This window comes from Platalea leucorodia (assembly GCF_965183815.1).
Source record: "Platalea leucorodia genome assembly, chromosome: 6".
Lineage (NCBI taxonomy): Eukaryota > Metazoa > Chordata > Aves > Pelecaniformes > Threskiornithidae > Platalea > Platalea leucorodia.
The window spans coordinates 84,171,526-84,184,091 of record NC_138828.1 but is presented as its reverse complement, the minus strand read 5'-3'; the positions used below and the strand labels follow the sequence as shown (position 1 = coordinate 84,184,091).

Sequence of the window (12,566 nt, the reverse complement as noted above, 5' to 3'; positions counted from 1 at the left end):
TTATGAGAAGTCCTAGTTCAGACGTGGTGTGTCGGTACATGCGTTACCAGTTATCGTGTGATCACACCTCTGGAGTTCTAAAATACTTGAGCTCTTTTTTACTTTAACATATTAACTCACTTCTGTAATATTTGAACGGTGGCCAATCACCACGATCATAGATTATTATTCCCTTATTTGCATGAAACTTTGAATATCTACCCCATATGCTTTAGTGCTAGTTTTTAGTTGGAGCAACCTTCTGATGTGATACATCAGGCAAGAGCGACGATGGTTTACAGTTTTGTAAGTGCTCTGTAAGGACTCACCACTGACACTCGTGGCTTTTCAAAGGACAGGCTGATGCAAGTTCTGTGCAAGACTTCAGAATAAACCCACAATTGTTCTGAACAGTAAGAAGTGCTATTGTACTTGGAACTGTATATGGCTGCCAACTGGTTTTTTGGGTTTTTTTAAAGAAGTGGAGAATGGTTGTGTGTTCAAATAGTTAAACGATTTTCTTTTAATGAGGTACTTTATAGGAAAAGGGTTTTCTGTTCAGCTTCTGTGGGGGGTTTTTTGTGCCTATGTAATTCTTCTGTGTGTGGAGTCTTGATGCTGGAATAATATTTGTTCTGCTTGTTGCAGATATGATTATATTAATAAAACCTGACAGTGTCCATCTGTACTGTAACCCTGTGAATTATAATCATCTTTTGCCGTATGTGGCATACTGGAGGAACTTGCATTTTCACTGTCTAACTGAAAATGAGGTAAGTGGCAGATGAATGCAGATGAGAATTCCTAATGACTGTGCTAATGAAATGATATTCAAAGTGGAACTTTTTTTAACATTCCTTCCAGAAGTCTTTTTTCTTTTTCATACTCAGCAGGGGAGTGATCTGCATATATATATGAGTATTAATCGTTTTGCTAATGTGTGCAAGAAGAATGTTTTTTGTACTTTCTATTTGTTGGTGCATGAAGACAAATTGCTCCCCTCTCCCATTAATTACTATTGTTTTGACATGAGTCAATGATCTTTTAATGAGGAAAAACGTGGGTTGTGAGAAATGCAGAATCTGAATTGAGTAACACAGTCGGCCCTGAGATTTCCGATGATAGCCTTATTTGCTACGAAAGGAGGGGCTTAATGCGTTGTTTGCCAATAGTTTTAGAATATTAGAAAAGATTGGCTTAGTAAGCCGTTTAAAATCAAGAAACTTTATTATATATTTTCATTTTAACTTTCAGCTCTTCCTTTCAAGAGCTATTAACCTCGCTTTCATTGGACCATGTGAGTGATAGGAGTCTTACCTTGCATTTAAAAGTCAAGGTATTCTTAGAAAAGCTCTGTTTGTCATAGTGAAGTACTTCTAGAGGAATAAAAAATGAAAATACTGGTTGTCTAGGTGTAGAATAAGAACCTTTTCATTCCAGTTGAGACTGGAAATGCTTCTTCCTAAATGCCATCATGGGAAGCTTCCCCCCCCATTCAGTTCTGTGTAGATCCTTTTCTAAATTAGAACTACACTGAAATCTGAAGGCAGTGGGTTAGGAGCCCGCAATGTCAATGGGGGAAGCTGGGGTGAATGGGGAGGTCAGGGAGAGAAACCTTCTGTTCCCTTGAGTTTCCAGCTTGAAAGCGATGGGGTTTATGATAGATTGATTGTGGTTTTATGTGGCTGTTTGATAGTTTAGATCACAGAATTATGAAATAATTAAGGTTAGAAGGGACCCATGGAGATCATCTTGTCCAACCTCCTGCTTAAGGGCAGGGTTAGCGATGAGATCGGATCCGGTCACTCGTGGTTTTTTGCAGTTGGATGTTGAAAGCGTCCAAGGATGATGACTGCAGAACTTCTCTTGGCGATCTGCTCCGTGACCTGACTGTCCTAATAGTGAAAAAGCATTTCCTTTTATCCAATCTGAACCTCCCTTGTTTTAAATCCTGCCCTTTGTCATGCATCCTGCGACTGCAGACCACTGCGAAGAGCCTGGCTTCACCACCTCAGTAACGTTTTCGTGGGTGTTGGAAGGCAGCTATGAGGTCCAGCCATTGCCTCCTCTAGGCTGAACGAGCCTGGGTCTCTCCTTGTAGGGCAAGTGCTCCAACCCACTGATCGTCGTGGTGGCCCTCTACTGAACTTGCTCCAGTTTGTCGACGTCTTTCTTGTACGTGGGTCCCAAAACTGGATGCGGTGTTCTAGATACAGTCCCACGAGCGCTGCACCGAGGGGAATAACTACTTCTTGTTAAAGTGTAGACAGCTGAGCTACAGGTTAAAGCATGCCGTAGCAAAATCTAAAGCCTGGCTTCATAAGGTTTTTCTGTTGCCAAAATCCCTACTGAAAGGGCAAATCTTGAAGCATACCTGAGGGTGGTAAAACACACGCATTTTGGAGTCAAGACTGCGGTAGTTCTTAACGCACTATTGCTAGCACAACTGCAATCTCAGCTCTTGAGTTTTAGGCTGCATCTGCTTATGGGCTTTGATATGATTTATCGTGGTAAGTAGTAACCTTAATCACGCAATACTGGCTTGAAATAATGGTGTAACTAGAAAGGTAAACCATATGCCTTGCTATTTGTAGAAATGTGTGGAGAAGTTTGATTTCTGAAGTTGAAAACAGAAGGTTTACTTCATTGCTGTTTCATGTGAATGAGCTGAGCGATGCACTTCCAGTCACGTTTCTCATGTGTAAGAATTGCCCGTTTCCTAGATTACTTCTGAAAGAGAAACCAAAAAACGTTGCTGTGTCAGGCTTTAAGTGCATCCTGTTTACAGGAGGATTACCTGTAATGGCTTTCATGCATTTTTTTTTTTCAGTGATAAAGCAACTTTTGCTTGCTTTTATAAAAATGAAACCTAAAAAACTCAAGAGCTTTAGAAATAAAGCAAGCAATGCCATACCTGGCTCTGTGCAGCTCTTAATGAATCTGGCAGACCTACGGCCTCTCCTTCCTTTCTTCCTTCCTACTTGCCTTTAACTAGACCATAGGAATTGAAGTGAATATCCTAGTTATCGGAAGAGAAAACATATTATTAAAGAATGCCCGTTTTCAAAATGGCCAAATAAGATAAAGTACTGAAATTTGATGCGTACTGCGTAAGCTTTCTGGGTGTCATGACTGTACTGTGTGTGGAACGAGCTGTATTTATACCTGCAGTAGCAGATAGCGAGCAAGCCTTTAGCACCCTGCCAAAACCCAAGTTCTTATTCTAATGGCATATTAAGTCTTGAGAAGCTGGCAGTTGTTTGGGGCTTGGCTTTGAACTGGCACTTTGATCTGGTTTCCTGGGATTGAAGAAAGAACACATCATGGAGGAATTCGGGCTGCATCTTAAATTCAGGCTCGTCTTAAAAGAACTTGTTCTTAAAATAAATTTGTTGGGTGTACCCTGAAGCTCACAAGAGCTATATACAAAAAGTTCATAATCATGTAACTTACCTTGATATTAAGTTCAGAGCGCTGTACATAAAAAAAATAGACAAAACGTCACCGCCTTCTGATCTCGCTCCAGAAAGCGAGTGACTCTTGAAGTGCCCAGCAGCGCTAGGCCTGTTGGTTTCAGACTTGCTACTAAACTGTGCCTTTTCAGGTAGAAATTGGGAGAGCATTTCTAATTTTTTGTTGTGTTATAAAAGTGATTTTTGTGTGATTTGTCTCGTCAGTCCAGTTGTTACGCTTTTCTGAGCCATAAGTACGATATTTGTTCTTCACTCCTGCTCTTCAGTCTGCTGAAGTCTTCAGATGACTTCACGCTGCTGCTAGCCTGAAACAGCAAGATAGTGGTGCATGGTGGGGTCTCCTCTGCTTTCCTCTTCTTTTTTCCTATACATACCTCTCCCTCAGACAGCAGTTGGTTCTTATCGCTTCTCCTGCGACCTGAGGCATATCTTGTCAGTTGGCTTGCCCGCTTTAGTGTTTGTTAAGCTGGTAATTTTTTTTTTTTCCCCTCAGTGCTAAGTTTTTTGTGACAGATCAGTTAATATTCACACAATATCTTTTATTGTTTACAAATTGTCCAGAATCTAGTAGATGATGTTGAAAGATTTCACTGAAAGCTGAAAATAAAGTATATATTTATGCCTTTGTATAACCTTATTGAAAACCTTGCTCTGAAGTTTGATTTTTAAAGAACAACTTCCATTGGCTTGAATGCATCCCTGCCACGATGGAGGTTTTCAAAATAAAGAGACTAAAGAGGTTCTTTAGCTTCTGGAAGCTATCGGTAATATTTTAGTGGATTACATGACATTTGCTATGGAATTAAAACAGTACAATACATGCTCTTTATAGTGCAAAACTAACAATCAAATTAGTCATGCCTAATCAACTTTCATTTTAAATGACTTCTTTCAGTATGAAGATGAAGAAGCTGCAGAGGAATTCAAAATTTCCAGCTTTGTAGACATGGTTCGAGATTGCAGTCGCATTGGCATTCCGTACAGCTGCCAAGGTAGGTTAGCTTGTTTTATGCTTATAGTGTAAGTGTTTTGCAGCATGCAAGTCATGCAGTTCAGGGACTGAAGATTTCCTTGCCTTTGGTAAGAAATGAGGATTAATATGTCAATAGTTTCCTTTTTTAGCCTCTTGAGTAAGAGTTGGGTTTCTTTCTGAAAAATGTAAGCCCCTAGACTTCATCTGAAGAGTGAATGCTCACAGCGTGAGGCAAAGAAATAATTTGCATTCAGAGAAGTCTGTTCTGCTGCTACAGAAGTTCTCTGTTCAGATGGGAGCTCCAGATAAATACTTCTTTATGTAAGGAAAGAATAAACATTTCGTTATGCAAGTTTCCTTTTTTAGCAGCGAAAAAACTGGACTGCATGGCTTCCTGTTATGATCTGTAGCCAGCCTTGCAGCCTGAACAGTGCAATCTTACATCGTTCAGGAAAGTGTGCTTTGCAGTGTCCCCAACAGTGAATAATGCAAAATCAACGCAGTGCATGTCCTTCACTGTGCAGCGTGAGCGCGTGGGGTTTTTGGTCCATGACACAGCAGGTGAGAGGCAAACAAAAAAAAAAAAAAAAAAAAGAAAATTGCTTTCTATTTTTGAACCATGTAAGTTCAAACCAAGCTAATTCAGTTTGGGGAATTTTTGTTTTTTGTTCTTAACTCTTCATTGCTTCTCTCGAGGAAAGGGTGATATGCTCTGCCTGCCTGAAGAACCATTAATGGGTCAGGGCATGGGGGAGGATGGCAGTTCTTTGTTAAGAAGTATCTAAAGAAGGTGTGCAGCTTAAGGATGTTAATCACACTCCACTTCAGATGGCTTACAGCTTCACCGATGAGTACCCGGCTGAAGAGTTTTCCTCTCCCTTGACTTAAAATTCTGATTAACATGGGGATGATGTTGACAGTATTTGACTTAAGGCCAAATATTTAAAGAAATTGGCGTAAGCAAAGCTCCCTGTTAAATATTTTGAATTTTAATGGCTCAGTTTTGCTAATGGTCTTAGAACGAAATTTGCGAGGGGACATAGTATCTTTTACCAGTGTGATAGCTGGAAACAAGGGACAAAATTTGAGGTGTAAAGAAAGGAATTTCTAAAAGCTACCATCTTCACAAACCTGATTTTTCAATTACAGATTTTAAGTTGTACAAAGACAGGATAATTGAGATCCTTTTGTTAGAATCTCAGAACAACTCTTAAGATCTCACAAAAAGTTAAACTGCCAGTATTTGTGAGAGAATGTTTCTGTGAAACACTTCTTTTGCAGGTCATCTACAGATATTTGATATGTTCATTGTTGAAAAGTGGCCAATAGTGCAGGCTTTTGCACTGGAAGGAATTGGGGGTGATGGCTTCTTTACAATGAAATACGAAGTAAGTAGTTACATTTTTCATTTTCTTCCATTTCCATTCTGAAGCAGAAATTGAATCATGGAATAATTTCAGTTGGAAAGTACCGTTTGAGATCATCTAGTCCTGACTCACCGCTCAAAGGAGGCCAGCTTCTAAGCTGGGTGAAGTTTTTTCAAGATCTTACGAAGCTGAGTTTTGAATGCGTGAAGATGGAGACTCCACAGTCTCGCTGAGAGACTGTTAGGAGCTACACAGCGCTCTGTCCTGGATGAACCATGATTGTTGGTGTGTCCCCAGCCCCCCTGTGGGGATTTAGAACTTTTTTCCTTCTTTTCTAATGTCTCCTCTACCAATAACAGAAAACACTTTTTTTTTTTAACTCTGCTAGATGGGTATAGATCTTAAAGAGCAGTGCAAGAGAAGCTGGTTAGTGACAAATTCCTTTAAATGAATTGAGAAAATCAGAAGTGACTGTATTTCTTGGGTCATTAGTTCTGACACAAGAGATGCATCTACTTTTCTCATCAACATATATTTTTGGGTCATCATAGCCTGCTGAATATGGCAACAGTCAAGATTTTGGATGATGCTCCTAGCTTTAATAATGATTTGCTGTTCCTCTCTGAGCAACTTGTGTCATTTGATTTGCCTATTTGTTAAATATACTCTAACAGCCTCTTCAGAGGACAGCTTTGTATTTATGTACTTGTTTGAAGCTTCTTTTATTTCATTTTCTTGGACCTCTGCCACAGAAATGCAGATGTCCTATTTTTCTTATCACTCCTCCATTTTTACAGCCAGAATGTTCTTTGTCTGACTTCTGACAACTGGAAAAAACCCAAGGAATTAATAGTACCATTGTTAAAGTCTCATCACATGTAGTACTGTACACGCTTGCTCAAAAATCTATTATGTGAGTTCAAGTGTGCCTTTCTCTGAACACTGTACTCTTTCCACTGATACTTTTCTTCATGCTTTTTTTTTCTCTTCATTCTGTCACTGGTACCGTAATCATCTTGTTGTGTGAACCTGTCAAAATCGTTAAATACAAAGTGCAATTAGATGAGCATCCTTGTGGAGGCCTGCCTAAGTATCAACAGCCCTTCCTGATGTCTGAAATTAGTCAGTGAAGATTTGACTGTGAATTCAGGAGTTGTTTGGGTCTTGAATGACCCTTGCCAATTCTTTTCATTAATCCGTAGAGACCTTGAGAAAACGTGTAGACCCAGTATGGCAATGACTTTATAAAGACGGAGCCTCTCCTATTTCACGGTGGGAGCTGATACTGTCTTTACGGCACTTTTGCAGACGTAAAAAGGAGAAATGCAAATTCTCGGTATCTCTTTTTAAGAGTGTGTTAGCTCTGGCGGTTCAGCCAGTTCCAGCTTGAGTTCTTGCTTTCTTCCTTCTTAAAGTCATAAGGGGATTTCAAGTGGGAAGTGGAATTCTTCACGTTTTACGTAACTGTTTATGCATGGCTATGTGTTAGGCAGCTGCTGTATGTCACAGATGGGGAGGAAAAACCAATCTATGGGAGGAAATGATCTAAATGAATGATCTAGAAACGAATACTTCTGCTGTTATAGAAAGAGGGTGTTCTCGGTGCGTTTTTAGCTCCTCAAACTGGCTTTCCCTGTGCTGTGCATTCTGTGCTGTTAGATTTGAATGTAATCTAATGATGATGACTTATTAATTTTTTCAGTGTTTTAAGGGCGGTTGCTCTCCTAGTACAGAAGTCAGAGTTGCTCAAGATGCTGTAATCCAGAGAACAGGCGAATGGAAGGGATGTCTGGGAAAGCATTATTGCCATATCTAGTAATACGAGTAACTAGAATAACTGTAAAGCAGTGGTTTAAGAAAATTCCAGTCAGTGTTGCATACTTAATTAAGTGGGTGGTGGAAGAAGGTATTGCTAATTGCTAAGTTAAATGAGCTTTGCCTAAATTTACATTGTGCTTACAGCAAAAATTGGCTGGTGCGTAGGACGAGTAACCTTGGAATCTGCTTCTTGTCTGTCTTGTCTCAGAAAACTGATCTTTCCCTTTTGTTTGCACAAGCTTCTACTGTTCATTGCTATTAACTCAGTTTTGAAAAACTTTGTGAAATGATTTGTTTGAAAGATGCAAGCAAAACTTTGCACGTACTTTAAACCCTCACTTGGAGGTGAGTCTCTGAAGAACACTTGGCTCTGGTCAATTCTTTTGTACCCAGTAACGTAAAAATATTTATGAATTCAGAGTTAAGGAGGACCGTTAGACTGGGCAGCATGCCGCAAGTCTGTCTCAGTGTGTCTTAAACCTGAATCTGTGGTATTCTTCATGGCGTTTTTCACAGAAGTGTGTTTAAAATATTTTTCAGTTAATGGATGTCAGTGTTGATTTGTGGAAGACATACAGCAAAATGGATCCTGTTTCCTTGGAGGACTTGCTCTTTGAGGTAATGTGGGTGAAATATTCTGAATCGACTTCTAGTCTGTTAGCGGAGCTGCAGAGCAAAATTGTTGTTATTTTGTTTGTTTGTGTTTAATAGTGCTTATGTACTTAATCTACTGGCTTTGCATACTGTTGTTGGCAGGGTCTCTTTCCTTTCTTCAAATCTGCCACAAAGTCTGCAAAGCTTTAAGATCGCTTGTCTTGAATTCCTTGAATTTCTTAATTTGCCTGAAATTCTCCTAAAAATTTCTCTAAATGGTGTGACAATTCTTCAGGTCATAGGACTGTGTACAAAGTCCAGAAAGTTGGTATGTTTGTGTGTGTTAATACTCCTTTTGCAGCAAGGGAGGGGGGGGAAATCTACTGTAACATATCCAGCCATTCTTCCAGGAAAAAACACTTCCACGATTGCTTTGTAACTGCTGTAAGTGGGTAACAGTGACACACAGTGGCTGCCCTGATGCTTTGTGAAATACAAACACCGTGTCAAGTGATTCCTCATTTTAAAGCGGTGGTCCGATCTCAGGGCTAGAGAAGACAGCAACGTATGACTATTAGTATATTATTTTGTTGTTAATTTTTTCATCAGTTTCTAGCTTAGCAGCAAAGTAGGCTTTTAATATGTAGCAAGTTCAGCAGTAAGTATCCTTTATTAATAAAATACTGGTAGTTAACACCAATTTGATTGTTTAATCAACTGCTGTAATGAAAATGAACATGTCGTACAGTTGACAAGGCTGTCAGTCTAAACAGTCACTCTGTGATATTCACTTCCCCCTTCCTGTGGAAGTGAGATCAGTGTTTGGGACTGTTTTCTTGTACCTGCTAAGTCTACCCTGAAACAGACTTATTTATCCTGTTTTGAAGTTTTGAGCCTGAAAGTTGTTGCTAAATTGACTTCAGATTTTCGGGGCGCAGGGGGGGATTAATGAATGGGGTTTTCAAACAACTCTGGTTTCATAGAAATTGGGGATTTTAAAAATGATTAATTTTCTCTGTGAGGATGAAGCTAGGTGCAGCTAAAGAGCATTTGAAGCTGGTATATGTTCATACCTTTTTTGTTAACACGGCTCTGATTTCAAGAAGTTCTGATTTTAACTCTACTTGGAATTTAAAAGAATATTCTCTACATGATTGGCGTGATCCAAATGAGCTCACAAAAGTACTTTTTAGTTCTTAGCTTCTATGAAAAGCTTATTTGAGACCAGAATATTCTCCAATGATAGTTTCTCCCCTTAAATGTAAACCTTTATTTTAAACCTCTAATATAAGCTTTATTAGTATTTTGGAAGGCTTGTAAGAGTTCATCAACATTCACTCTATAAATGTCATTCATTACTGCATTAATGAAGTGGCCGAAGTCAAATACTGTATAATACTCATACCACTGCGAAAATCATAATTCTAATTTTGCCTGTTATATGTCTGAAAAACTATGTTTTCTAAAATCACAATGTCTCTTATCTTCCAAGTTAGTATGTGACAAGTAACTGAAAGTAATCTTGAGAGCATTTTAAAATTGCCTAATTCTGTAAGGTTCCTGCTTTATCAGCATGAAATGGTCTTTTCTTTTTATTGATTTTTTGATTTTTTTTTTAAATAATTTGAATGCAACACTTACCTGTAGCCATCTTCCTTTTTTATTCTGCTTCAGTGAGGTGTTACTGATATTTCCTTTTCCACTCTACCAATTTTTTTTTTACAAATGTAGATAAAGAAGTAAATGTCTGCCACTTGCATATCATGAGCTTCCCAAATTCCCCACCCTGTTCCTCATTTTCTGGCCTCAAGCTTACTTAATGTCAGATACAAATTCCTGCAGAACCATATGCAGATTTAAAAATTGAAAATTAAATCTGTCCAAATGTTCATTTTGGAAGTCCTATGGGAATCATGAGGTCCAAGTTATGAGTGATCTCCAAACAGTGTGCTTCCTGAGGTTAAAAGCAGATAGTGATAGATAGATAGGGCTCTGGTCCTCTTCCCTCTCCAAAAAAAACCCCAACCCTAAACAAACAAAAAGCTCCCCACCCAAAAAAGACCCCATAAAACCTAGCAGAAAGTCCTTATCTTTTAAAAGATGTTTATTTTCTTGTACTTATTGTTTCATTGGGCAGGCTGCATAGCATACTGCATAGCGAAATGTAATCTGTGTTGTTCTAAAGTAATTGGGATTCGTTCAGTACAATCTGTGACTTCCTTTCTCTGGTATAACGCTTGCCTTACTAAGTAATGTTGAATATTTTTCTTCTAGGATTTAATGATTTTTGAACACCAGTGGACCAACTTTTTTGCTAATTTTGATACTGAAATTCCCTTCATTCTGGAGCTATCGGAATCTCAGGCAGGGGAGGTATGCCTGCTTCAGTAATCCTTTGAAATGCTAGCGTCATCCGTGCAGAAGTGAGAAGTATTCAGCATTAGATGTTTTTTGTTTTCCTTTTTTCCCTCCCCACCCCATCTCACCTTTCATGTTTGAAGAGTAGAAACCTGTTGGGTTTTTTAAGTTCACTACCCACCTTACCTATCCACGGTAGGATGGCTTAGGACTGCCTAGGGTAAATCAGTTGAGTGTTTGTTCACTGATAATTGAACTTAGTTGATTTAAGTCCACACAACAGATCGCTGTTTGTAGGCAGCTTGACTTTCATTTTGTTGGCGGCTCTGGTATGTGCACTTCCTAACAAGCTGAGGTTGCACGTGTCGAATCTCAAACATAACTGATGGTAACATACAGCACGGGTGAAAATAGCACGGTACTTTTTGGTAGTTGCTGTTGCTTTTTAAGAATAGATGAGACTTAATGGGGTTTTGGTTTGTTTATGGAGGTTGGAAGTAGTTTTTGAGGGTTCAGGAGTTTTCTCTGAGAAGGATAATTCAGGTTTATTCATAATGATAATGAGGATATATCACACTTTCTGTTCATTTACTTGTTAATATTTTTTTTTTAAATTCTTCACAGCCTTTCCGAAGTTACTTTAGTCATGGAATGATCTCAAGCCATATAACAGATAACAGGTATTACTCATTATTTCCTGTGAAATTGTGGTGTCACTAGTACCTCGATACATTATTTCCATATCTCTGATGCCATAATGCTTATAATTCCTTTTGGGACCATCTCAGTGTATCACATCTCGTCTTTGCATATTTAAAAAAAAAAAAAGTGCAAAGACACTTCTGGGAAGGATAAGCTGAATTTTCATGGGATTTAATGCTGTAGTTATTACATATACAATGCCAATATGTTTGAAACCATCCACCTTGTGCATTATAATATGATAAATTTCTTCATGGTCAGATAGCTAAACAAACTCATGAACTTATTACACAGGACAGCTATGTTTGAAAATGTTGGCCCTATTTGGTTGACAGCCGCTGAACATGAGCCAGCAGGGTGCCCAGGTGGCCAAGAGGGCCAGTGGCATCCTGGCCTGTATCAGGAACGGTGTGGCCAGCAGGAGCAGGGAGGTGATGGTGCCCCTGTGCTGGGCACTGGTGAGGCCGCCCCTCGAATGCTGTGCTCAGCGCTGGGCCCCGCACCCCAAGGCGGCCATGGAGGGGCTGGAGCGTGGCCAGAGCAGGGCAGCGAGGCTGGGGCAGGGGCTGGAGCACAAGGCTGGGGAGGAGCGGCTGGGGGAGCTGGGGGGGCTCAGCCTGGAGAAGAGGAGGCTGAGGGGAGCCCTCATCGCTCTCTGCAACGGCCTGAAAGGAGGCTGGAGCCGGGGGGGTCGGTCTCTGCTCCCCAGGAACAAGCGCTGGGACGAGAGGGAACGGCCTCAAGCTGCGCCAGGGCAGGGTTGGGTTGGGTATGGGGAAAAACTTCTTCCCCCAAAGGGCTGTCAGGGCCTGGCCCAGGCTGCCCAGGGCAGGGGCTGAGTCCCCATCCCCGGGGGGATTTAAAAGCCGGGGAGATGTGGTGCTCAGGTACATGGTTTAGTGGTGGCCTTGGCAGTGCTGGGTTAACGGTTGGACTCGATGATCTTAAGGGTCTTTTCCAACCTTGACGATTCTATGATTCTATGATTCTATTTATACCATACTCAAAAGCAGTTAAAATATGAAGGTTGAAGAAGTCAGTATACTTTTGTGAGTCACAACATGCACGAGACCAATGCTTAGAACAGGGCAGCTTAAAACCCAGATCTTAGCCAATATAAGCTGGGCAATACAGGTCAGCTGTATTTTATTTCAGTATAGAACTTTAACTGAGAGAGGAAGGTGGTTTGTCGTATGTTGCAAAACCAAGCGTTCTGCTGTTTTGAGCTAAATAAAGGTTGCTTAGCTACTTGAATGTCTCTGTAGATTCTTCTTTATTTGGAATTAAACAGTGGAGTTCAAT

The 12,566-nt window shown here is 40.1% G+C and overlaps 1 protein-coding gene across 1 annotated transcript in view; it reads left to right on the top strand.

Moving 5' to 3' along the window:
• Nucleotides 1–12,566, top strand: part of DNAAF9 (dynein axonemal assembly factor 9) — a gene marked incomplete at its 5' end in the record, with an annotated part of 76,986 nt that overhangs the window by 17,021 nt on the left and 47,399 nt on the right. Inside the window, 6 exons of the mRNA XM_082315670.1 lie at nucleotides 628–752; nucleotides 4,348–4,444; nucleotides 5,707–5,813; nucleotides 8,151–8,228; nucleotides 10,479–10,577; nucleotides 11,187–11,242. Of these exons, the coding sequence (XP_082171796.1) occupies nucleotides 628–752; nucleotides 4,348–4,444; nucleotides 5,707–5,813; nucleotides 8,151–8,228; nucleotides 10,479–10,577; nucleotides 11,187–11,242 (562 nt within the window). The remainder of the gene's footprint in view (nucleotides 1–627; nucleotides 753–4,347; nucleotides 4,445–5,706; nucleotides 5,814–8,150; nucleotides 8,229–10,478; nucleotides 10,578–11,186; nucleotides 11,243–12,566) is intronic.